Source organism: Oryctolagus cuniculus, chromosome 4 (genome assembly GCF_964237555.1).
Source record: "Oryctolagus cuniculus chromosome 4, mOryCun1.1, whole genome shotgun sequence".
NCBI lineage: Eukaryota > Metazoa > Chordata > Mammalia > Lagomorpha > Leporidae > Oryctolagus > Oryctolagus cuniculus.
This window is the reverse complement of record NC_091435.1, coordinates 78,730,686-78,756,749: the sequence shown is the minus strand read 5'-3', so window position 1 is coordinate 78,756,749 and position 26,064 is coordinate 78,730,686. Positions and strand designations below refer to the sequence as shown.

Genomic DNA, 26,064 nt, shown 5'->3' with positions numbered 1-26,064 from the left:
ATCTTTGTATAGTTCCAGATATGTGTCTATCCAGTCTTTTCAGGATTTCCATCATTTCATTATGTTCTTGAAACACTATCAGGGGGTAGAGTCTCCATTTTTCAGTTCATCCATGAATACCTGAAATACTGAACAAGTATAGGTGCCACAAGTTATTTTTAGATGTTTGATTTAGAATATTATCTAATATTTATAATATTATTTGATTTAGAATATTATCTGAATTTTAAGTGGGCATATTGCAAGTGGGCCCTCAAACAGCAGTGTTCCCTCAGTCTGCACACAGATTTGCCCAGCATTCTACTCTATAGGCCTTCTGTAGGCCTTCTGCTGAGTAGGCCTGGGTTCCAGCCTCTCCGTATTCCCCTCCATGGATTAAATCCCAGGAGGAGCTGGAGTTTCCCTTGCAGCACCGTTCCAGTCAAATCTGTTACCTGTGATCTCGTCTCACCCAGGCCTGTGGTGGAGCTCGGCTCTCTCGCTGCCTCTTCATCTGAGGCACATAAAATACAAGCATGAAAGAATGTGAGGACACATGTAGGTGTGGGAACAGGGAAAGTTAATCCACTTCCTGCCTTTGTATACCTATATTTCTTCACATTGCTTGGCTAGAGAGCATTCAAAAACCAAATTGGGAATTTTCCAAGGTCCTTCTGTAGACATTACTAATACAGCCATGTATTAGTAATCCAATTTGATATTGAAACATCTGCCCAAAATATTAATAATTCTCCAGTAGAAATTACATGATAAGTCTTAATTACATTGAATAAATGCTTTCTGAATTAAATCTCTATCTCCTTTATTAAACTTCCAAAAGTTTCTTATGTTGACCTGTGAGTGGCAGGTGCATGGGGATAAAATGATGCTTGCCTCTAATCTAGGGAGACAGACAAAGCTATGGAAACCAGGAGAAATCCCAGTGCCCACATAACAACACACAGTAGACTGTTATTTCAGTTTCTCGTTCCTTTGATTTCGCATCATCCACCCTTCTGTCTGTAGTGGATTCCCTATGGAATAGACCTTTCCTGACGTCCTAAGAGGCAGGAACGTGACCATGAGGTGGAGTGGAGTTTGGCAAAATATGGGCAGGATCAAGGGGTAAAAGAAATCTTATTTTTTGAGTGAAAGGCTGATCATAAATTTGTGTTTCTCCTAAAGGTATTGAAAGATGCAGTGAAAACATGTTTGGAAAAATGCCTTGTGCTAAGAAAATCTTCCATTTCCTTTCCTGCACTTGGAACTGGAAACACTGGTATGGCTAAGGCTACTGTGGCAGAGATTATGTTTGATGAAGTTTTAACATTTGCCAGAGGCAGATTGAAAAAGCCATTAACTGTAAAGTTCGTAATCTTCCCAGACGAAATGGAGACATATAAGGTAAGTAGTATCTTAGAGATGTCCTACACGTCATTCATTCATTCATTCGTTCGTTCAATGTCTGTCTTGCATCTCCAAAGTAAGACACAGGACTGGGTGCTGTAAGGCATAGTGATGCTCTAACTTGGTGAAATCTAATTTCTAAAACACCATTATAGAAGCCTCGCTTTTTCTTTTCCTTTGTTGGCACTTACTTCTCTCTGTTCCTTAAAGGCAAGCAAACTCCTAGTTTCGGCGTTGGGTCCTCTGCTCCTCAGCCTTCTCTCTGTCTCCAGAACACAACAGTGGTTATGACTTCTGCCACGACCTCTGCAAACTCATGTCTTCTGAGCCAGCTTCACGCCCGCATCCTCAGCCTCCTCTCACTTCCACATGAACACCTGGCATCTCTAACCCAATATACTTAGAACAAAGGCCTTGTCGTGTCCAATCAATCCATTTCTTCTCTAAAATCCCTATCAATCTCAGCTTTGCCTCTTATTGGCTGTGTGACTATGGGTGACTTCGTTTCCTTACCTGTATCTCAGTCTCCTCATCTTGGGCCACTATTGAGGATTAAACTAGGTAATATGTGGATGACATCATAGCATATTGAGTAAAGCCACCACCTGCAATGCCAGCATCCCAAATGGGTGCTAGTTTGTGTCTCGGCTGCTCTACTTCTGATCCAACTCCCTGCTAGTGGCCTGGGAAAAGCAAAGGAAGATGGACAAAGGACTTGGGCCCCTGCCACCCATATGGGAGACTTAGAAGCAGCTTCTGGCTCCTGGCTTTGGCCTGGCCCAGCACTGGCCATTGTGGCCATCTGGGGAGTCAACCAGTGGATGGAAGATCTCTCTGTCTGTTCCTTTCTCTGTGTAACTCTTTCAAATAAATAAATAGATCTTTTTTTAAAAAAAATAAATTAGGTAATACATGTAAAACCTAGAGTTGTACCTGGCACACAGTAGGCCCTCCATGCAGGTCAGCCATTATTATATCAAATGTAATGAGCTGTAGTTGACTGAATGCGCGATTATTACTAAACCAAGCGGTTGTTTATCTTTTCTTTCTAACTAGAGTGTAAGGGCTTTAATAGCAGAGGTGCTTTTGGCTACTTTTGCCATATGTCCAGACTGCCATCAAATTCATTTGGCTCTTTCTTAACTTGTCCTGGGTGACCTTGGAGAGAAATTGGTTGTGATCCAACACAAAACGGTGGGACATATGTGCTGGGGAGGAGATAACTTTTGTGTCTCAGTGCAGACTTGTGTGTCTAGCTGCTTTGGCTCCCACTTTATCTCAGCCGTGTATCGCTTTGTGGCCAGATCGAGCTGTTTAACGTGTGGAGGAGTCCCTGGTACGGTCAGTATAGTTAGTATATATTGCTGTACTTATCTGCCTTTAAAGTATCAACTGCCACTTTGTTTTATTCTTTCTTAGCTGGAATTTTCTTTTTTTTTTAAAAAAAGATTTATTTATTTATTTGAAAGGCAGAATTACAGAGAGGCAGAGGCAGAGAGAGAGAGAAAGAGAGAGAGAGAGAGGTCTTCCATCCGCTGGTTCACTCCCCAGATGGCTTCAATGGCTGGAGCTGGGCCAATCCCAAGCCAGGAGCCAGGAGCTTCTTACAGGTCTCCCATGCAGGTGCAGGGGCCCAAGGACTTGGGCCATCTTCTACTGCTTTCCCAGGTCATAGCAGAGAGCTGGATCAGAAGTGGAGCAGCCAGGACATGAACTGGCACCCATATGGGAAGCCTGGCACTACAAGCGGCAGCTTTACCCACTACTCCACAGTGCCGGCCCCAAGCTGACATGTTCAAAAAAGACTTTGATGATATCAAGGTAGAATAAAAAGGGTAAGTTGCAAGGGCTTCAAAAAGGTTTCCCAGACATAGGTTCTGATTCTGGCAGCAATAGCATTCAGATGTCTGTGAGGTCTCCCAGGAGTGTGCCTGGCTGAGAGTTAGTTCTCTGGCTGCTCATCTTCCCAGGCAAGGGTCAAAGCAGCCATTTTCTCTCTCCCTACCAGGAAAGCAATAGTATATCTTTGTTCCAGCTTGCTCTTTCCTGGAAGAAGAGTCCCTGCCTGGACAGGGAGCTCTGAAGTGTCTGCTGCTGTCCCCAGGCTTTCAAGCTGTCAGTGTGACATCACTGAAGGCAGAGTTGGAGGAGATGCTCACAATGGGCTCTCGCGAGCCAATGTAAGCTGGCTCTAGTGCTCCACTGTGCCTCGCCCAAGGGCTGCCTAGCATTACACTGCCAGATGACTCGGTGAAATAGCTCAAGCCCTTGACAAAAATGAATCATCCTGTCCTTTGAATGAGGTTCACCCATTCCCAAAGCAGAGAGTATCCCTGGGCCCAGACAGGAGCCGTGACTGCCTTCCTGAACTGCTCGTGAAGCGCTGTTTCCTGACAACGGAATTAGCCACAGCTAGGAAACGAGGTTCACCACGTCCCACACACAAACAAAAGCGTGTTCCGCAGCTCCAGGAACGTGGAAACAGCACCCACAGTCTGAGGGCTTCCTGTGGGATTCATAATCAAGGTGGTGGCCAGGTATTGTGTCTGCCAAGCACTGTGTTACAAAGGCGTCTCATTTCACTGTCCCCTAATCCTGGATGAAGATGTTGACATCATCCCCATTTCACAAAGGGGAAGACAACCCAGAGGGTAGCACACCTGTAGCTGATGAGGAACAATCATGAGAAATGATAAATCCATTTTGTTTCTCAAAGGGGATTGTCCTAAACAATAATTTATATTCTGTAGTGAGCGTTGACCATTCTTCAGGTTTTGTGCAATGTTAACACTATATTATATCCAAGCAGGTATGATATTATACACACATATGTATACACCTCTGACCTACCAATAAACTTGTGTTCTTCCTAAATAAGCCTCACCATGAGAGATGTGTGTAAGGATAGTTCTCAGGGCAATTGGTTTATTTCCTTACAAAACAGATTTGTCAGACATCCAGAGTTAAGCTGACTAAGGTGGACCAACCTATACTAAATTCATAATAAAGTAAAATCTACATTCGCAAGCTCATATTTTCCAATTCAGAATTCACAATGAGTAAATAGCTCTCCACCTACTGAAACGGTTGTGTTTATTGGTATATTGTGATGATCGGATCCTGGGTGAAGTTGAGTATCTACAAAAGTCAGTGCATGGTTCTGTAATGAACTTACTGCCTATCAGCCTGGTGCTAAGCATTATGTCTCAGAACAAGGAAGATATATTACTCCAGGGCCCATTGCTGACATCTCTTGTGGACAGAGTTGGAAAAATGCTGCCAAATTCTTGCCATTTGGGTCGATTTATTTGAAAGGTAGAGCTACAGAGAGCAGAGGCAGAGAGAGAGAGAGAGGTCTTCAGTCCACTGATTCACCCCCAGTTGGCCGCAACGGCCAGAGCTGCGCTGATCCAAAGCCAGGAGCCAGGAGCTTCTCCCAGGTCTCTCTCGTGGGTGCAAGGGCCCAAGGACTTGGGCCATCTTCTACTGCTTTCCCAGGCCATGGCAGAGAGCTGGATTGGAAGAGGAGCAGCCAGGACTAGAACCGGCGCCCATGTGGGATGCCGGCGCTTTAAACCAAGGAGTTAACCCACAGCACCACAGCGCCAGCCCCTCCTCAGTGTTTTTGCTGTTAAGTTAGTTTCTTTCAAATTCAATCCAAAGTCTTGCCTACTGATTTCTAACCTATCCTTAACTTTTTTTTTTTTTTTGACAGGCAGAGTGGACAGTGAGAGAGAGAGAGAGAGAGAGAGAGAGAGAGAAAGGTCTTCCTTTGCCGTTGGTTCACCCTCCAATGGCCGCCACGGCCGGCATACTGCGGCCGGCGCACCGCGCTGATCCGAAGGCAGGAGCCAGGTACTTATCCTGGTCTCCCATGGGGTGCAGGGCCCAAGCACTTGGGCCATCCTCCACTGCACTCCCTGGCCACAGCAGAGGGCTGGCCTGGAAGAGGGGCAACCGGGACAGAATCCGGCGCCCCGACCGGGACTAGAACCTGGTGTGCTGGTGCCGGCAAGGTGGAGGATTAGCCTAGTGAGCCGTGGCGCTGGCCTCCTATCCTTAACTTTTAAAACAACCTCCAGGAGAAGATGATTTTTTAAAAAAAGATTTATTGGGTTCTGCACTGTGGCTCAGCAGGTTAACGCCCTGGCCTGAAGTGTTGGTCAATTGAGGAGTGAACCAGCGGATGGAAGGCCTCTCTCTCTCTGCCTCTCCTTTCTCTGTGTAACTCTGACTTTCAAATCAATAAATAAACCTTTTTTGATTTATTTATTGATTTGAAAGTCAGAGTTACAGAGAGACAGAGGCAGAGGGAGAGGCAGAAAGAGAGAGAGAGAGAGAGAGAGAGAGAGGTCTTCCATCCACTGGTTCACTCCCCAGATGGCCACAATGGTAAGAGCTGCGCTGATCTGAAGCCAGGAGCCATGAGTTTCTTCCAGATCTCCCATGTGGGTGCAGGGGCCCAAGGACTTGGGCCATCTTATACTGCTTTCCCAGGCCGCAGCAGAGAGCTGGCTTGGAAGTAGAGCAACTGGGACTCAAACTGGTGCCCATATGGGATGCCAGCACTGCAGTCTGCAGCTATACCTGCCACGCCACAGTGCCGGCCCCAAGAGATAATTTTTATCCTTTTGTGCAAACAGCATCTCTTATTAATCTTTTGCCTCTTTTATTTTATTTCCAAGTTCTTGGGTGGCAGGGTAGGGAAGAACCTCACCAGGTCAAAATAGGGTAAGATTTGGGGCTTCTTGCTTGGGAAATAGCAGCTGCCAATACAATTTAGGTAGATGACATCCCATAGAGTAAGAAACCTTATTGTTAAAGTTCATATGCAAAGCAAAGTCTAGTCTTTACCTCATTAATTACTGTCTTCTCCATGCAGTAATTACTCCAATTTTATCAACTTTGAACAAGGAAGACACTTGGATGTGGTGGTTCCAAGCCCTAGGAGAGATGTTATTTCAAAAAGACTCTGTGTTAAAGGATTTCCATGGCAGTATGCACAAATCTTGTCTATAGACTTTTCATTTCATAACAATTACACTAACAGCTAAGTGTATATTGGTGATTCTATGTGTCAAGTACAATTTAAAGCAATTTATAGGAATTAACTCCTATAAAACCAATCATTCAGTCTACAAAGTTTGGTATATGTATAACTTTTAAAATGAATTTTTAAAATTTATTTGAAATTCAGAGTTCCAGAGAGAGAAAGTTAGACACGTAGATCTCCCATCTGTTGGTTCACTCCCAAAATGGCCACAATGGTCAGTTCTGGGCCAGGCTGAATCCAGGAGCCTGAATTTCAAATAGGCCTCGAACTTGGGAGGGAGGGGCCCAAGAATTTGGGCCATGTTTGGTCCAGCTGCTTGCTCAGGAGTATTAGCTGGGAGCTGGATTGGAAGTGGTGCAGCCCGGATGCAAACCAGTGTTCATACGGGATACTGGCATTGCAGGCAGTGGCTTAACCAGTTGTGCCACAATGCCTGCCCTGTGTTTTATTAAGTATAGGGCATCTCCCTGTCTCTGCCTTCTTCAGTGACAGATCCACGCTTGTAGTTCACAGTTCTGTGATAAGCAGGGCATTAATGTCTATTGAATGAATGAATGATTATATTTTGCTTTGGAGTATATATTTTTACACAAAATTTTGTTTTCTTTACATTTTTCCTATACTTGCTTCCTCTATATGTTCTAATAGAGTCTGATGTTGCACTAGCTATTCCCTAGGACTTTCCTAAAGCCTGTGTTATATCTGTGGCAGTGGGATGGTGGCTGAGAGTGGCTGAGGTCAGGGGTGTTCTGTGCAGATAGATTATGGTGACAGTGGCTCTAAGCCCATTTATGGCTGTCTGCTCTGTTTTGCTTATTGTAGGTTTTCAGAGCTGAAATGGAAAAGAAGTCCAAGATGCTGGGTCTCAATAATTACAGAGGTGAGTAAACAATTCACAGACCTGCAAGTAGAGTGTCCCACCCTAGGTTTGTCCTGCTCTCTGTTCTCTGAACTAAAGGAGGGGAGGAGAAGAAATATGCTAAATATATGTCATTGTGTTCCTGAACCTGCTCTATTCCTGACCATAATTCTATTCTTGCTCAGTCTAGTTTCACGTTATGAACAAAAGGAGGCTAAGTCATAATAGTAGTATAATAGTAGATAATAGTAGATAATCCACAGTGTGGGCAGTTCATTCACAAATGGGTACCTAAAAAGTTCTTACTTCATAAACTAAGTTGGACACTCTTTCTGCTCTGAACATCTAGATGGGGTTACTTATTACTAATTACAGAAAACACATCTCAGGTATACCTAATAAATGAGTTAACCCAATGCTACCCAAATCTGAGCACTGGGATCATGATGAAAAAAAAAAAAATTTTATGATTTGTTTATTTGAAAGTCAGACTTACACAGAGAAAGAGAGGCAGGGAGAGAGAGAAAGGTCTTCCATCAATTGGTTCACTCCCCAGTTTGCCACAACGGCCGGAGCTGAGCCCATCTGAAGATGCACATACATGAATATATACAGGCCACAACACTACAGACTGTGATTCAGGTCAACCTTGGGTCTCGGCCAAGCATGTCTATTTTGGAATGTTTTTTACTCAGTTTCTCTGTTAGGCCAGATTTGAGATCACTGGACCAGACAATCCAGGTTGTTGGGGGCTGGAGAAGGATTTACATGGCCTGATAACTCCATTTCTTTGGAGCTTGAATACTGAGAAGGAGTGTTCAGTGGCCCAGCAGTGCTGGAAACAAGGAAGGGGAACTTTAAGGGTCTCTATGCTTCTTCTGAGCCTGTTTGTCTGTTTGCATAATGACAGCAGTAACAGGCTGTTGTGATTATGTGTGTAAAGATGCAAAGCGTTAAAAAAAAAAAAGGGCCGGCGCCGTGGCTCACTAGGCTAATCCTCCGCCTAGCGGCGCCGGCACACCGGGTTCTAGTCCCGGTTGGGGCGCCGGATTCTGTCCCGGTTGCCCCTCTTCCAGGCTAGCTCTCTGCTGTGGCCCGGGAGTGCAGTGGAGGATGGCCCAGGTGCTTGGGCCCTGCACCCCATGGGAGACCAGGAAAAGCACCTGGCTCCTGGCTCCTGCCATCGGATCAGCGCGGTGTGCCGGCCACAGCGCGCCGGCCGCGGCGGCCATTGGAGGGTGAACCAACGGCAAAAGGAAGACCTTTCTCTCTGTCTCTCTCTCTCACTGTCCACTCTGCCTGTCAAAAAAAAAAAAAAAAAAAGTCCTATGGGATAAATAATGAGTGAGGATGGACAAATACACCAGGTTGTCCAGAGAAGGAAGAGAGTCCTTCTAACTGCAAGGGATTGGAGAATGACATGAGGCATAAGAATAGGTTTAAGCTGGGCTTAAAAGATGGCAGAAATTTCGTGGGCCAGAGTTGATGGTGGTGGCAGGTGTGTACCCCAGGTGAAGAAAACCCACAGGAGCAAACAAGTGCAGTGAAGGAGTATCGGGTGGCTGGATACCAGGAGAGACTTTAGAGGGGGGTCATACAGAAGAGTAACCCACCATGAACTATATGTCATTAATCTGAGTGATGGGGCAGCTGTCACCTTGTACTTCAGTAATATCTCAGAATCTTTGTAAAGGAGTTACATAGCATAGGGAAATAACTGACAATAACAGCTAATGATCAGTTCAGATGATCAAAATGGTTAAATTTTAGGAAGGCAGAGAAATGTGCTTCCATTAGAAGTATTTAGCTAGTAAATAGTTAGAAATTAAATTTTGGGTTCTAGAAAACTATCCTATAGTGGTCTGAACATTTTTATTTATCTAGAGGAATAATTCTTCTCTCGTTATAATGTTGAATGAATTAATGTCATTACCATTGTTTCCATTTTCTCCTGTATAGCTGTATAAGCTCCAAGGCAGAATAAAGGCTTAAAAAAAAAGGCATTCCTCTAGTTGAAAAACCCCTGTCACATGTTATGTGCCTAAAACATGGGCTTTCATTTTTACTCACAAAGAAGCCTTCCTCTCCTTCTTAGTTCTACACCAAGTCTGTCCTAGTACTTTTTCATAGCTGCTGGTACCACCCAACTACACTATCAGGAGACAGGTACTGTTGTCCTAGGATTACTACTGGGAAGCAGAATTGTGTGAGCACTGGAGTGAGACACCCACACCTGCTAGATTCATGGCTACTACCAGCTGCTCCTACAACTATGGCCAAGTTACCTAAGCTGGAGTCAGTTTCTTTACTCATCATTTGGGACTGTAAGTAGTACCTATCTCATAGGAATATGAGCATTGAATAAAAGAATACATGTAAAGCATTTGAAACAATGCCTAGAACACATTAAGTGCTCAACTTACTTTTCCACTTAAATATGTATTTCCTTCTTTCTATAAAAAAAAAAAAGATTTCTTTATTTGAAAGGCAGAGTGGGGCCAGAGCTGTGGCATAGTGGGTAAAGCTGCCACCTGCAGTGCCAGCATCCCATATGGGCGCCGGTTCTAGTCCTGCCAGCTCCACTACCGATCCAGCTCTCTGCTATGGCCTGGGAAAGCAGTAGAGGATGGCCCAAGTCCTTGGGCCCCTGCACCCACATGAGAAGACCCGGAGGAAGCTCCTGGCTCTGGCTTCGGATCAGTGCAGCTCCGGCTGTTGTGGCCATCTGGGGAGTGAACCAGAGATGGAAGACCTCTTTCTCTCTCTCTGCCTCTCCTCCTCTCTCTGTAACTCTTTCAAATAAATAAATAAATCTTTTTTTTTTTTTTAAAAAAGGCAGAGTTACAGAGAGAGAGAGAGAGAGGAAGAGACAGAGGAGAGGTATTCTATCCGCTGGTTCACTGCCAAATGGCTGCAATGGCCAGGGCTGGGCCAGGAGCTTCTTCCAGGTCTCCCATGTGGGTGCAGGGACCCAAGCACTTGGACCATCTTCTACTGCCTTCCAGGCACATTAGCAGGGAGCTGGATTAGAAGTGGAGCAGATGGGACTTGAGCCGGTGCCCATACGGGATGCCAGCACTGCAGGCAGTGGCTTTATCTGCTATGCCATAGTACCAGCCCCAAAATATGTTTCTAAGATTCATCCAGTTAAAGTTTATTCATTTTGTTACCATAGTTTTGTAATAGTCATCAGAAATACATGTACAGCCTTTTGCTGTTACCAACATGTACACATATGATGTGCAGTGCAAAAGTGTCTTTAAATAATGTGAGTGCTTGATCCACTTCTGTATCCATCATGACCATATAGGAGTTCCAGTTGCTCTGCGTGCTTCCCAACACTTGATATGGTCAAGCATGCCAATTGGTGGGTGATTTTCATTTCCTGATTACCAATGAAGAGAAGCATCTTTTCACATCTTTTCAGGCCATCTGTGTGTCCTTTTCTGTAAATTTTGGTTTTTTGCCTAGCTGGCCCCTGGGTTGTTTTTTTTTTTTTTTCAATAATTTGAGGGAATTCTTTATATATTCTAGATACTGGTTCATCTTTGCTTTCCCTTTCAAATAGTCCATTGCCCTTTTTGCAATTTAGATCCGTTTTTTTTTTTTTTTTTTTTTTTCGGACAGGCAGAGTTAGACAGTGAGAGAGACAGAAGGAGAGAGAGAGAGAAAGGGCTTCCTTTTTCCATTGGTTCACCCCCAAAATGGCCACTACGACCAGCGCGCTGAGCCGATCCGAAGCCAGGAGCCAGGTGCTTCCTCCTAGTCTCCCATGCTGGTGCAGGGCCCAAGCACTTGGGCCTTCCCAGGCCACAGCAGAGAGCTGGACTGGAAAAGGAGCAACCGGGACAGAATCCGGCGCCCCGACCAGGACTAGAACCCGGTGTGCCGGCGCCTCAGGCGGAGGATTAGCCTACTGAGCCACGGTGCCGGCCAAAGATTTTTTTTTTTTTTTTAAGATTTTGTTTGTTTATTTATTTGAGAGTAGAGATACAGACAGTGAGAGGGAGAGACAGAAAGAAAGGTCTTCCATCTGCTGGTTCATTTTCTAAATGGCCGCAATAGCCAGAGCTGAGCCGATCCAGAAGCTTCTTCCTGGTTTCCCACGCAGGTGTAGGGGCCCAAGGACTTGTGCCATCTTCTACTGCTTTCCCAGGCCATAGCAGAGAGCTGGATCAGAAGCGGAGCAGCAGGGCCTAGAACTGGCGCCCATATGGGATGCTGGTGCCGCAGGCGGAGGATTAACCTACTGTACCACAGCACCGGCCCTGATTCTTCCTTTTTTAATATATCCATGTACCTATATGTATATTTATCTTTACTTTTTGTGGGGGGCCACACGGGTGGGTTGGGGTCAGGTCCCTTTCCTCCTCTGCTGGGATATGCTATGTCCACCAGCAGCAGCTGTGGCAGCAGCAGATAAGCTCTAAGTGCTTACTGTGGAGATGGGGAGGAGGACACCCATTGCCACCCTTTCACTAGCCGCAGCCCATGATGTCCTGTCACCCACACATAGGTTATGAGAATAGTGGAATCACAGGCATTTCTGTCTTCCGTATACTTGGATAATTTCTCCATTTTCAATTATAAACATTTTTTAATCAAAAATTCATGTTGAATTTTTTCAAAATGATTTTCACTCCTTGAACTCCATGTATGGCTTTCAGAGATGTTTGATTTCAAACCTGGTAGCAGCAAGAGGTTAAGGAAAATCCTGTTCAGCAGGAAGTAACATTTAGTTCACATCCGCGGTCTGTGCGGTGACAAACAGAGCAGCAGAAGCCAGAAATGCTAAAGCTAACCCCTCACACAAGCCACCTTCCCAGTTCCCACTCCGACTGTGCACGTCGCATTCAGATTCCCTGTATACTCAGAGCGGCTTTCACAGGTAGGTGCTTAGCTAGAGCTCCGACTGCTCACCACGGTAAGGGTATGCAGTCAACCACAGCTGTGGGGTTATGAGCCACACTATCTTACAACCTGCCAACCTTCTGTGCTTACTGCTGGTCCTTGTTTCAGACTCCAGGGGGACAAGAGAAAAGCAAAGAGAAAATGGGCTTGAAGCAAAATCTCCTGCCATCGATCTGATGGGATCCAACAAGGAGCAGATGAGTGAAGCACAGGCGTGGCTCCAGAGGCTGCTGGCCCTGCCGGACCACCAGACCATCGAGAACAACCACATTTTCTACCTTGGGAAAAAGGAACATGACATTTTGGCTCAGCTTCAGAAAGACTTAGGCATCTCCATCTGTGAGATTATCAGTCCTGGAAGGGCATGCTTAGAGATTCAAGGAGCCCAGGCTGGCCTCATCGAGGGGGTCATGAACATCGAACGTGTGCTGTGTCAAGTTCAGGAGGAAATGGCACAGAGAAAGGAGCAAGCCCTCTGGAGCTTATGGGGTGAGTAACTTCCGAGTTAGAACGTCAGCTCTCCCAGCTGTGCCTTTTTAGGGTGTGCGTGTGCATGCATGGATGTGGAAAATAAATAGCAGAGAGGAGAAAGTGAACCGTTCTGGTTATCTATTAGGTCATGAATTTTTTATAGATTTATTTTATTTATTTGAAAGAGTTAGAGAGGTAGAGAGAGAGAGGGAGAGAAAGAGAGAGGTTTTCCATCCGCTGGCTCACTCCCCAGATGGCCACGATGGCTGGAGCTGCACTGATCTGAAGCCAGGAGCCAGGAGCCAGGAGCATCTTCTGAGTCTCCCACATGGGTACAGGGACCCAAGGACTTGGGCCATCTTCTACTGCTTTCCCAGGCCACAGCAGAGAACTGGATCAGAAGAGGAGAAGCCAAGACTAAAACTGGCGCCCATATGGGATGCTGGCGCTTCAGGGCAGGGCTTTAACCCGCTGCACTACAGCACCGGTCCCAGGTCATGCATTTTTAAATTTTATTTTTATTTACTTTAAAGGTAGAGTGACAGAGGAGAGACACAGAGAGAGAGAAACTGGGAGAGAGAGAGAGAGAGAGAGAGAGAGAGAGATCTTCCATCCTCTGGTTCACTCCCCAAACAATCAGGAGCTGGGCCAGGCTGAAGCCAGGACCCAGGAAGTCCATCCAGGACACTCACACAGGTGACAGGGGCCCAAGCACTTGGGCCATATTCTGCTGCCTTCCCAGATGCATTAGCAGGGAGTTGGGGGCCAGTGCTGTGGTGTAGTGGGTAAAGCTGCCGCCTGCAGTGCTGGCATCCCATATGGGCCCCGGTTCAAGTCCCAGTTGCTCCACTTCCGATCCAGTTCTCTGCTATGACCTGGGAAAGCAGTAGAAGACGGCCCAAGTCCTTGGGCTCCTTCACCCACATGGGAGACCCAGAGGAATTTCCTTTCTCCAGGCTTTGGATCGGTGCATCTCCAACCATTGCGGCCAAGTGGGGAGTGAACCAGAGGATGGAAGGTCTCTCTCTCTCTCTCTCTCTCTCTCTGCCTCTCCTTCTCTTTCTGTGTAGCTCTTTCAAATAAAAAAAATAAATCTTAAAAAAAAAAAAGCAGCTGGGACTTGAACCAGTGCTCATATCAGGTGTTGGTGTTACAGGCACATCACTGGCCCCTATATCGTAACTTTTTATATGCTGCTTTCTGGCTCTGTTCCCACCATCAGCATTACTTTAAAAACTTTTTTTTTTAATTTGAAAGGCAGAGTTAGAGAGAGGAAACATACACACACACACACACACACACACACATAGACACTCTTCCATCTGCAGGTTCACTCCTCAAATGGCCCAACAGCCAGGGCTGGTCCAGGCTGAAGCCAGGAGCTTGGAACTCTAGCTGGGTCTCCTACGCTGGTGCAGTAGCCCAAGTACATGGGTCATCTTCCACTGCTTTCCCAGGAGCATTAGCAGGGAGCTGGATCAGAACTGGAATCCAGTGCTCTGATAGGAAATTCCTGCTGGGATGCCAGTGTTGCAGGCTTAACCCGCTGTACCCCAACTCAGGCCTGTTTACTACTCTCCCATCCCTCCCAGTGAGCACTTCGGACAGCAGGGGTGGGTGGACCTTCGGGTTCTCAGTGGCCAGCCACATTCCTGGCCTCTAATCAGAGCTTGGTAAATGCTGGACTCTAATGTACATTTAAATAGAGCTCTAGAAGTCTCTTCCTGGCTTCTGAGCTCCTCTACTAGAGTTCTGTCCCTTCTGATTTCTCAGATTTACAACTTGACTCTCTAGTGAGTTTCTCTGGCTTTGTCACCTTCTTTTCGTGGTCAAACTGAGCCCACTCAATGAGACAATGCCCTGGGGATTCCATCATTTTCGTGTCCTCGGGATAGCAACTGAAAATAGCCCAAGAGAAACCAAGGCTTTTGGGGGCTGGGGACGGGGGAGTGTTTCATTTGTCTGTTTGTGCACTTAGTTCAGTTAAAAGCACCCTGAACAAAACCAGGTTGTCCTCTGAATTTAAAAAACAAGGAGACAAGGAAAGAAAGAAAGGGAAGAGGGAAGGAAGGAGGGAGGGAGGGAGGAAAATCAAGACACCATAGACTCTTATTCTCCAAATTCTGCTCATCTTGGTTGAAGGACGTGTGAGTGATACATGTTCCAAGTATGGTGTCCTGTTTCCTTATAGAATGCACTGGTGAAAGCCAGGTTTACACTCCTAGATCTGTACTTACTAGCTGTGTGATATTGGGCAAATCACTCAGCTTCTCTGAACTCCAATTTCCTTATGGATTATTTCAGTGTTGGTGCTGTAATTATTCCAACAAGGTCGCAGTGTGAAATCTCTGAAAATTTTGAAGTGTTATGTAAACAGTCTTACTGTTTTCCATTATACCTGTCGCCTTTTGCAGGTAGGCATCCTGGCTAGAAACCCCAACATTTCCTATTACATTCTTTTATAATTCTATATCATCATCGCAGCTTTGCTTTTGGAGGACGGCTGTCATTCATGCCTTTATTTTTTTAATCATATCCTCTCCGCCTCAAGATCCAAATCATTCAAAGACAAATTATTTAGCCTCCTATACTATCCTGAAACTCCTTGCAGTATCATAGCTCTCCTTGTGCTGTCCTGGACAACACGAAGCCTGTGAGTCAAACTGGCTCATCTCTTCCTCCAAATTTCTCAAATGTGCTTCATTCAGCGTCTCAACAAACTTTTTCTGTCTCACAGAGCAGTGACACAAAGTTTTGTGTTCCTCCTTTTTAGGACAATGGGCTGGCCAGCAACCAAACATCCAGAAGGAAATGAAAGAAAATATCACATTTCTGAGACATCCGATGCCTTTATCTCAAGACCAAAGGAAAGAGTTTGAAAAATGTGGTTTGCGGGTTTTAAAGGTAGACGTCCTCATGGGCAGGATTTGACCTGCTAGAAACTCACTTGGCTCTGTAGTCAAAAGTGAAGTTCACCAGCATTGTCTAGACTGTTGAGGAACAGTTCTCTTAGTTTTTTTTTTTCATTCCATTCTTTCTTTTTTTTAAGTTTTATTTATTTTACTTGAAGAAGAGAGAGGAGGCCGGCGCTGCAGCTCCATAAGCTAATCCTCCACCTTGCGGCGCCGGCACACCGGGTTCTAGTCCCGGTCGGGGTGCCAGATTCTGTCCCGGTTGTCCCTCTTCCAGGCCAGCTCTCTGCTGTGGCCAGGGAGTGCAGTGGAGGATGGCCCAAGTGCTAGGGCCCTGCACCCCATGAGAGACCAGGATAAGTACCTGGCTCCTGCCTTCGGATCAGCGTGGTGCGCCGGCTGCAGCGCGCCAGCCGTGGCGGCCATTGGAGGGTGAACCAACGGCAAAAGAAGACCTTTCTCTCTGTCTCTCTCTCTCACTGTCCACTCTGCCTGTCAAAAAAAAAAAAAAAAAAAAAAGAGAGAGAGGAGAGGCAGAGAGAGAGGTCTTCCATCCACTGGTTCACTCCCTAGTTGGCTGCAACAGCCGGAACTGTGCCAATCTGAAGCCAGGAGCCAGGAGTTTGGGCCATCTTCTACTGCTTTCCCAAGCCATAGCAGAGAGCTGGATCAGAAGTGGAGCAGCTGGGCCTTGAACCAGTGCCCATATGGGATGCCAGCACTGCAGGTAGCTGCATTACCTGCTACTCCGCAGCGCTGGCCCCTCTTGTGCTTTTTCTTTCTTGGACTAAACAGGAAAGGGAGGAGGAAGGAGTGGGAGTGCGGGTACTATGCAGGAGTGGGTGGGAGGGCGGGTACTATGCTCCTAATGTTGTATTTATGAGATACATACAAATTTTTAAAAAAATAAAGATAAGAGACATTCACCTGCTGATGGCTCTAACTCAGTTGACTGTTGACCTGGATTCCTAGGAGTAAGGCTGGAAGGAGGGCAGGCACGTGGGGTACAGATGGAACCAGAAGGTAGCAGTCATGTTAGGACACATGGGGGCATGGATTTGAGATTCAGGAAACAGCTGTCTGCCCAGCTTTGAGTAAAATAAAAGGCATGGAATAGCACTTTGTACACTGTATTAAAATTGTTTACTTAATACCTCTCACTAACCTGTGAGCTTTAAAGGCAGAAACCCTGTCTATGTTAGTGCCCATTTCATTACCAGTGCCAAGCATATAGTGATTGCTCAGTTTCTTTTAAGCGAATTTATCAAAGGAGGAGCAGAGAGTTTTGAAGAGATAAGAGTCAATCAAGAATAGGATCGGGGCAGGAGAGACTTTAGGCAACTTAATGAGAACCAAACTGCTCCCAAAGTAATGTGCAGGAAGCACCTTCATTTTTGTTGCAGCGTGAGGGGCCACTTCAGTAGCTGCTCTCCAGTCTCTGTCTTTCCCTTGTTTTAGGTGGAGAAGATTGCCAATGCAGTTCTCATGGCTGCCTTCCAAAGAAAGAAGGAAATGATGGAAGAGAGAAAGCACAAGGGCCCTGTGAGCCACAGGTTGTTCCAGCAAGTCCCAAACCAGTTCTGTGATGTGATATGCAGAGTTGGCTTTCACAGAATGTACTCGATGCCCAGCGGTAGGTGTCAGCCCTCTTCCCTTGGGGCTACGCCATGTGTGAGCTGGTGGGCAGGCAGCAGCAGGTGGCTGTTACTAGTAGCATGCTTGGCTGTGGGGAAGGGATCATTTGCATCTGGGATTTAGAGGTGAAGTCTCTTGGAAAGGGTCATCTATTTTGTTGATGGTAGGTTTTACGTTGAGGAATGAGATCCACGGGTCACTGTGTTGCTGAGTCCTATCTGCAGAGAGCACCTTGGGGCTTTTTCTTGTTTTGCTTACTTATCTCAACACACTTACTGTCAACACCACCAGACTATCCTCCTCGTTTAACTAAAAGGGTATTGCCCTAAGTCTTAGAAAGTTGGTCTTTCCTCTTCCTTCCTCCTCATTTCCAGTGGCTACTGGAGAATGAATTCAGTATCTGTCATGGGGGTTGAATAACGTCATGAGATCCTTCTCAGCCATAGGAGTTCTATGTACAGCTTCCTTGATTCTTTTCAGTTGCACAAAAATCTTGCATGCTTCATTGTTGTATTGTCCCCTTTCCTCTTCAGTCACCAGTGAAAACTTATAGTTTTCGACGTCTCCCCAGGAGGCTGAGAACTTCAGCAATAATCTTGCAGGGGTACCTGTGGGTTGCAGCTTCACTTTGCCTGATCCTTTACATATGTGACTCATCTTTGTCTTTCAAAATATGTAACATGAAGCTTGCTGTGCAGCCCATGCAAACAGACTTGGTTTCTAGAAAGCAGTCTGGAAATCATCTATTTTTGTTCTACAGAGAACATAGGCAACAACTGGGGTAGAAATCGAACATAGACAATGGCTGTGGGTATAACTAGTGGATCCCCACTGACAAGTCATTTGAGCAGAACCACGTTAGTAACAGTTAGTATGGTCCCTTTATTACCAAAGTCTTAAAAGTCTGCAACTTCCATTCGCACCTGGACTTTTTTGCAAGCCCCATCCTCTGCCCATACTTAAACTACTCTCGGTAAGATCATCCTTTGTCCTTTTGTTTTCCAAGTCTAGCGAGGACCTTCTTTCCAGTCCTGGGACAGACACTGCTAATTGCCTACCCAACATCTTTCTGAATACATCTTTCTTCCCGAAACATCTAAGACTCACACCATCCTCCCAAGGAACACAATCCCAGAGTCTTACCCAGTCTCATCAGCAGCCACAAGTTCAGGCAGTTCACTCTTAAAGCTTAAAGGCAAGGCATGAGGAGACTTCAAAAATGTTCATGGAAAGTGGAATTAAAAGATGTTTGAAATCCCTGGGTAGGTTTTTTTATACATATTTTCCAAAAAATTTTTGGAGGTATCTATACCAATGGAATATATAATTTGAATATATAATTTTATGAGAAGGAGCAAGAAAAATTCCCTTTCTGAGGGCCTGGCTTTGTGGCATAGCAAGTTAAGCCACCTCTTGCAAATGCAGCCTCTCATATCAGAGTGCTGGCTCAAGTCCCAGCAGCTGCTGTGTTTCCATTCCAGCTCCCTGCTAATGTGCCTGGGAAGGCAGTGGATTATAGCCCAAGTATTTGTGCCTCTGCCATCCAGATGGAGTTCCAGGCTTATGGCTTCGGCCTGGCCCAGCCCCAGCATTGGGGAGTAAACCTGTAAATAGAAGATTTTTTTTTCTCTTTCTCTCTGCCATTCAAATAAATAAAATAAATCTTTAAAACCATGAAATGTGTATAATAAAGAAATTCCCTTTTTAAAAAGATTTATTTATTTGAAAGTCAGAGCCACAGAGAGAGAGGAGAGAGAGAGAAAGAGATCATCCATCCACTGGCTCACTTCCAAGATGGCTACAATTGCTGGGGCTGGGCCAGGACGAAGCCACAAACCAGGAGCTTCTTCCAAATCTCCCATGTGGTTAGCAGGGGCCCAGACACTTGAGCCATTTTCTGCTGCCATTCCCAGGCCATTAGCAGAGAACTGGATTGGAAGTGGAGCAACCGGGACAAGAACCAGCACCCAAAATGGATACTGAGGTTACAAATGGCGGCTTTACCTGCAGTTCACAAGGCCAGCCCCTCAGATTTCCCTTTCTAAAAAGGGAGAAGGAAAACATATAACAGCTCCCAGCCCAAACCACTTGTCATGTGTTGCTGGACAGGAATCATGCAGACTCCATGGTCTAGGAGTAGAGTAAGACCTTTGTTTTGTACTTGGGGAATTTCTTTCTTTATGTATTGAAGCCCTTGGCCTTTTGCACACCCACTGCCCGACGAGGGGCCAGGACTGTCTGATGGGCTAGAATGTTCTCAGGCTGTTGCAGCCAGAATTGTGGTTTCTTCAGCAGGCCTGAGGCTTGTTTGCTTCTGGTGATGTTTATTCTTTAGAACCAAGCAAAGGCCTTGTCTCCATCTCGCATTATGCCTCAAGCTTTTGGTCTCTAGCCTGTTAGCCTCTGTGTCCTGCCCGTTTCCCTGACCCTTAGCTCAACAGCCTCTGCTTTGAGGTAATGCAGACCACAGATGGAGTGAGAAGACCCGCCCATAATGTGACCCGTGCCAGTGACTGCTGAGAACCTCAGCAGACTGCACAGGACAAGGCCAGGAGACACCGGTCTTGTCACCACTGGAGCCGATCTCACTTGGAGTATAAATGCCCTGGGCTTTTTTCAATGCTGAAATGTTCCAGATTAAGAGATCCTGAGCCAATTTACATGGCCACCCACAAGCAGAGGGCCTTGTCTTTCGTTTTCTTTTCCTATCTGTGTTTGCAGTCCAACCGGTTCCGAGTTCATCTCTTGCTGTGGGACTTGGTTGAATACAGCACGAAGGAGCCTGTCTACTTGCGATTTCCTTATTGGGTTTGTTCATTCAGTTAACAAGGATTTTTTAAGCATATTCTGTGAGTCAGGCCCTGTGCCAGATGCTAGAGATACAGCAGTAGTAAAAACACAGTCCCTGCCCTTATAATTTATAATCTCCCAAATCCATCTGTTGCCCAGTCTCTGTAAGTTAAGTGCTTTCCCAAGTTCTGAAAGAAGTGTTTTCCAGTGTCCCCCTGGGTGGTTGCACCTATTCCTGTGGTCTCTACTCCTATCTCTTCGATAGTGACTTACAAACCCCTACCTCTTGCCTGCCGGGCAGGTCTGTATACTCGACTCTCTTTTGGACAGCTATACCACAGGCACTTCAAACAACTCTTTTCTTGGCCTGCTTGCCTGCCTTCCTGCCTGCTTGCCTTCCTTCCTTCCTTCCTTGATTTTATTTATTTGAAAGGCAGAGTAATACACACACACACACACACACACACACACACACACACAGAAAGAGAGAGAGAGATCCTTCATTTGCTGTTTCACTCCAAACATGCCACAACAGCTAGGGCTGAGCCAGGCCAAAGCCAGGAGCCTGGAACTCCATCTGGGTCTCCCACATGGGTGGCAGGGACCCAAATACTTGGGCCATCTTGCTCTGTTTTTCCAGGTACAGTAAAAGGGAGCTGAATCGGAAGTGGAGCAGCTGGGTATCAAATGGGCATTCTGATACGGGATGCTGGCAGTGTAAATGGCAAGTTAACCCACTGTGCCACAACGCCAGCCTCTTGGGCATGCTTTTCCCTAAGGAAAGCCCTTTGCTTTTGGATATTCCCTGTCTACTGCCATCACCATCTACCTACCAGGCCTCCTAAGCCTGAAACATCATTGTAACCCCCCTTCCTCCTTCTCTCACCTTTGTATTTAGGCGGTACCCACAGTCCTCACGATCCAGCCTCATCAAGGTCTTGACCCGTCTTCACTTCTAGCTCCTGTTGCCCAGTTCTTCTTCCCTTTGGCTTAGACTACTATCAGGTTCTTTCCTTGCCTCAAAACACACCCCTGTCTAACCTACCCTTGATCGTCAGAATTATCATGCTAAAAACTGACGTTATAGCTTTTTGCATCTGTAGTCTCAGTTGCCTACAAGGTTAAAAATCCACTCCTTTGCAGAGCACAGAAGGCCCTAGCCCCCACCTTGCTTCCCCAGGCTCATCACCCACTCTGTCCGCTGAGGTTGTGAGGGTTTCCTAAACATGCTGTGTGCTCTCATGCCTGTCTGCCTTTGTGTATGGAATGCCTGCCCTCCTCGCCCTTTGGAGCCACACAAACCCCTATTCTTTCTTCAATACACGTGTCAATGACACCTCCTGATTGGCCCCTTCCCCAGCCCCTACATTCCCAATGAGGTGCTTCTTCCTTTGTGCCCCTGTTCTTCTTCCATTCCTTCGTTACAACAACTGTCACTTTAGCAAGCGCTCTATAGTCCCACAAAACTCAGGTTTAACACTTGTTTTCTTTATGGATCTATCGTTGACCTGGTTCTCATGCTCCCCACTCATGTCCTCAAATGTAGAAGACTCCACCTCACAGCCAGAATTTCAAGGCCATTTTCTCTTCTGTGAATTAAAAATAGCAGTGTGTCACAGATATACACACATACACACATGTATGGTACCATTTATACTATACATTTATATACATAGAGTATTGTTTATCCCATACATTTATAGTGTCAGATATAATTGATTTTGCTCCAAGTATCACCTTCTTGCCTCCAGGTAATCAGTAGCCAGTTCTTCCTGGGTGGAAGAACAAGGAACAGAAGAAACTCTTCAGAAAGAAAATCTGTGATTTTTGTCTCAGAATATTGCTTGCTGGAAACGTTGCCCTGTATCTTACCTGTTCCCGTGCAGGCAGTGCCTCGTATCGGTCAGTCCTGGAGCTTTAGAGGGCACTGTTTGTGTTCAGTATGGTCCCTGCCAGTCAGCTGTGGCTCCTGAGCACGTGACATATGCCTGACCTGAGACTGATGGGTGACATACCTGTATTACAGTCACTTCTCTTCGTCCTCTGTACCTGTGTTAATGTGGCTACTAGGCAATCTGTGTGACTCACGTTGCACCTTTGTTGTTCAGTGTCGCTCTAGAGCCTCAAACAGTGTTTGCTTAGGTCCCATGTAACTACAAAGAGGAAGGGAAGAAATCAGGGAAGAAATGAGAATTTGGCTTTATGAAAAGAAGTGTTACATTTTTTCCCCTCCAAATGATGTTAGAAAGGACATTCCAGGATCGGTGTTGTGGGGCAGCAGGTTAAGCTGTCACTTGGCGATGCTGGCATCCTATATCGGAGGGTCAGTTCTAATCCGGACTCCTCTGATCCAGCTCCTTGCTGATGTGCCTGGGAAGGCAGCAGATGATGGTCCAAGTGCCTGGGCCCCTGCTACTTAAGTGGGAAACCCAGACAGAGTACCTGGCTTTTGATTCTGGCCTGGTCCAGACCTGGCTATTGCAGCCTTTTGGGAAGCAAACCCATGGATGAAAGATTCTCTCTCACTCTCTCTCTCTCTCTTTCTCTCTGTCTCCTCCCTCCCCCTCTTACTCTCCCCTCCCTCTCTCTCTCCCCCTCTGCCTCTCCCAAATCTGTCACTTTGCCTTTCAAATAAAGAAAGGACATTGAACAGGCATTATGTTACCTGGAGGTCTAGAATTTGGTCTTCAGCTTTTTGAGTGTTCTCAATTCTCCAGAAAGAGAATAAAACCACAAGCGATGTGATTCATTTCCTGTGGTGGGACTAGGGCACATCCTCCTGGGTTTCACAGTCCCTCAATGCCTGATGAGTAGGAAATTGCCTGGTGAGCATGAACCTGGATCCAGGCATATGGAGAATCGTGAGGTGTCGTGCCAGGCTGTGATGAGGACTGATGACTCTCTCTGCCCCACAGGACAGAATACTTCCCTACTGACCACAATGTCCGTGCTTCCCAAATCCAAAGTCATTCTTCCTAAACAATGACACAGGCACATTGACATTTTACATGTTCAACATTCTGCCTGTTTTGACAAATTTTTCCCTTGTGGTGCTATCCATGAGTTTGAAGCACACTCTGCCTTTTCTTACTAGATGCTGTTTTCAAGCCACAGTCCAGATTTCTAGAAATATCCCTGGTTGTAACATGCAGAAGTCAGGCAATGTTCTAAGAGAAACAGTTCTAAATGTTCTAATTTCCACTGTGCCCTCTCTATTGGCTTCTTAGTTGATAATGCTAACATGAATTATCTCTTGGAATCTCAGAATTTACATCTTTGAAATAATGATACTATCTAAGTCACAGATTAATTGAACCCGATCAATGTAAAATGATTTGAAAACCATTAACTTCTCTATAAACTGCTATGGTATAGTGAATGTCAGATGTTATTGTGTTGATGATGTCAGTGATAACTTGTCTCAAAGGAACAACTTTGAATGCCTTTGTTATCCACACAGAGACTTGGCATCAAGAGGAGGTGGTTATATAGAAAACTGAAGAGAGAAAATTTACTAATAGCCAAACAGGCAATCTTATTCACAGGATCATAATAACCTTTTTTTTTTTCCTTTTATCAGACCCCAGATATGGAGCTGGTATATACTTCACCAAGAAACTCAAAAACCTTGCAGACAAGATCAAGAGTACCCCTGTCAAAGATAAACTGATCTATATTTTTGAGGCTGAAGTATTGACAGGCTCCTTCTGTGAGGGTCATCGGTCAAATATTGTGCCCTCACCACTGTATCCTGGAACCATAGATAATCACGACAGCGTGGTGGACTCTGTCTCCAACCCTGAAATCTTTGTTATTTTTAGTGGCATACAGGCTATGCCTCTGTATTTGTGGACTTGCACGCAGGATTATGTGCGTTCACAGGATTACTCATCAGGACCAATGGTGTCCTCGTCACAGCAGCCTTGGGAGAAATTCCCAAGTGGCAGCTCTGTTGATTAATCTCCACTTCATTTTAAGAACTGGAAAGGCCTTGATTTCAGGGAACTAACCGAACTGTGACACCATCAATGACTCTAAAAGAGTGGTTTGAATATATCAAATGGGTTATTTGTATGGATTGATTGGTTTTTGAAATAACTGGTCACATACCAACATCTTAGTGCCTGCTTCATTGTCATTGTCTCTCAGGACCTAGTGTGTAGATAGCAACAAAAACAATCTTATGACTCCTCCTCAGGTCTTCTTTCATCTCCTGCAATATCATCATTACAGTAGGTAACAGCAAAAATACCTTATGTCATAAAAAGATTTTTCTAGTTTATAATCCAAGCCTTTGATTTTCTAAACTGATGATAGGATAACATGTTAGGACAACAGAATGATTTTAGATCCTCCAGAGAATCTTATAAAGTGTTCTACATATTAATATAAATCACCTTTGTCCATGTCATTGGCTCTGAAAAATTATGTGCAAGATGAAATCATTTGAAGTGGAAGGACATCGACATCTTGATATTCTGCTTGTATTAAGCCATTTCAAGCAATGCCATCCAAGCACCATGAAACCAAATTATTAACTTGCCAAAAATGTATTGATCACCAGATACACTTCCGTTACTCTCTGGGTGCTGGGGATATGGTGGTGGATGAGACAAATGTCTTCACACACCTTTAGTCCGAGTAATTAGAAGGGCAGCTATGGACATGATAAGTAGAGGATGTGTAATAAAAGAATGACAGAGTCTCTGGGAAAACTGAAGAGGGAGAGTGGCATCAAGGATTGGGGAAAGGCCTCCATGAGAGAGCAACATTCAAGCTGAGGTCAGAGGGTTTAGCGCCAACAGGGAACAGAGACAGAAGAGTGTTTTAGGCAGAGGATTATGAAGGCTGAATCCACTGTGACTGCCCGCATTGACTTCAGATAATCTCACTATGCATGCCTTGCCCGTTTTCAAATCCATACCACTCTGTACTTCTCGACTGTCCTGCCCTTGCGTCTTCGCACCTTCCTTGTCACACCTTAGCTGGTGTTCTCCATCTCGAAAGCAGCATGCTGCTTCCTGTTTCGGATGGTGCTGCTCTTGGATCCTGGACAGGAGAGGCTCACCCTTGGGTCCCTGTTTGGAGAGTTCCCTTGCCATGGGCCTCTTCCTTGAGATGTTCCTATCTAGCCCTCCTCTAGCTGTGCCCATCTTACAAAGTGGGGGATCCCAGGGCCAAAGGAATGGGCCAGCTGGATCTGTGCTCCTCATTCTTAAACCATCCACTGGGTACCCCAAGTCCCCAAAGGTCCTGCTTAAACAGCTCTGAATCTACTTCCAGGGCTTGGTCTGATTCTCTCTCTCTCTCTCTCTCTCTTTTTTTTTTTTTTTTTTTTTTTTTTTTTTTTTTTTTTGACAGGCAGAGTGGACAGTGAGAGAGAGAGACAGAGAGAAAGGTCTTCCTTTGCTGTTGGTTCACCCTCCAATGGCCTCCGCGGCTGGCACACTGTGGCTGGCGCACCGTGCTGATCTGAAAGCAGGAGCCAGGTGCTTCTCCTGGTCTCCCATGGGGTGCAGGGCCCAAGGACTTGGGCCATCCTCCACTGCACTCCCTGGCCACAGCAGAGAGCTGGCCTGGAAGAGGGGCAACCGGGACAGAATCCGGCACCCCGACCAGGACTAGAACCGGTGTGCCAGCGCTGTGGCTCAATAGGCTAATCCTCCGCCTTGCAGCGCCAGCAGTCTGATCTCTTTCTTGGGTCTCTCGTCTCATCTTGCAAATGGATTATGCCACAGTCAGCATTAATGGCCAAAGGATGAGTGTTTGCAGGGATGAGGCTTGGACATGGGGACTGGGATGTCCACTTGAATGGGCACAAGGCCGGTGGTGTAGAGCTGAGAGTGAAAGGATAGATTTGAAATACCTGGTATATGTTTAATAAAAATTTTAAACAAAAATGGAGGTGAGGCATTTTTCACAAGGATAACTGAAAAATCCATGGGAGTGGATGTTTGGCCCAGCAGTTAAGATGCTGCTTGGCAGAATTCCTGGGTTCAAGTCCTGGCTGTGTTCCTGACTCCAGCATCCTGCTACTGCTGACCCTG

At 45.8% G+C, this 26,064-nt stretch overlaps 1 protein-coding gene and 2 long non-coding RNA genes across 7 annotated transcripts in view; 1 reads left to right on the top strand and 2 right to left on the bottom strand.

Annotated features, from left to right (window-relative positions):
- Nucleotides 1-24,132, top strand: part of PARP9 (poly(ADP-ribose) polymerase family member 9) — a 36,345-nt gene extending 12,213 nt beyond the window's left edge. For all 5 annotated transcript variants that reach the window (XM_008266838.4, XM_051859258.2, XM_008266839.4 and 2 more), the window contains 6 exons: nucleotides 1,165-1,383; nucleotides 7,262-7,319; nucleotides 12,318-12,698; nucleotides 15,454-15,584; nucleotides 17,051-17,225; nucleotides 23,598-24,132. In XM_008266838.4, coding sequence (XP_008265060.1) covers nucleotides 1,165-1,383; nucleotides 7,262-7,319; nucleotides 12,318-12,698; nucleotides 15,454-15,584; nucleotides 17,051-17,225; nucleotides 23,598-23,977 — 1,344 coding nt within the window. In that variant the 3' untranslated portion in view covers nucleotides 23,978-24,132. The remainder of the gene's footprint in view (nucleotides 1-1,164; nucleotides 1,384-7,261; nucleotides 7,320-12,317; nucleotides 12,699-15,453; nucleotides 15,585-17,050; nucleotides 17,226-23,597) is intronic.
- Nucleotides 398-6,377, bottom strand: LOC127493974 (uncharacterized). The gene is made up of 3 exons (XR_007924650.2): nucleotides 6,241-6,377; nucleotides 1,578-1,648; nucleotides 398-493 (listed from the first exon to the last, which is right to left on the bottom strand). It is a non-coding gene; the product is annotated as an uncharacterized lncRNA (long non-coding RNA).
- On the bottom strand, nucleotides 21,669-22,181 carry LOC138849297 (uncharacterized). Its single transcript, XR_011387934.1, has 3 exons — nucleotides 22,106-22,181; nucleotides 21,890-22,016; nucleotides 21,669-21,789 (listed from the first exon to the last, which is right to left on the bottom strand). It is a non-coding gene; the product is annotated as an uncharacterized lncRNA (long non-coding RNA).
- Nucleotides 24,133-26,064: the final 1,932 nt, after the last annotated feature.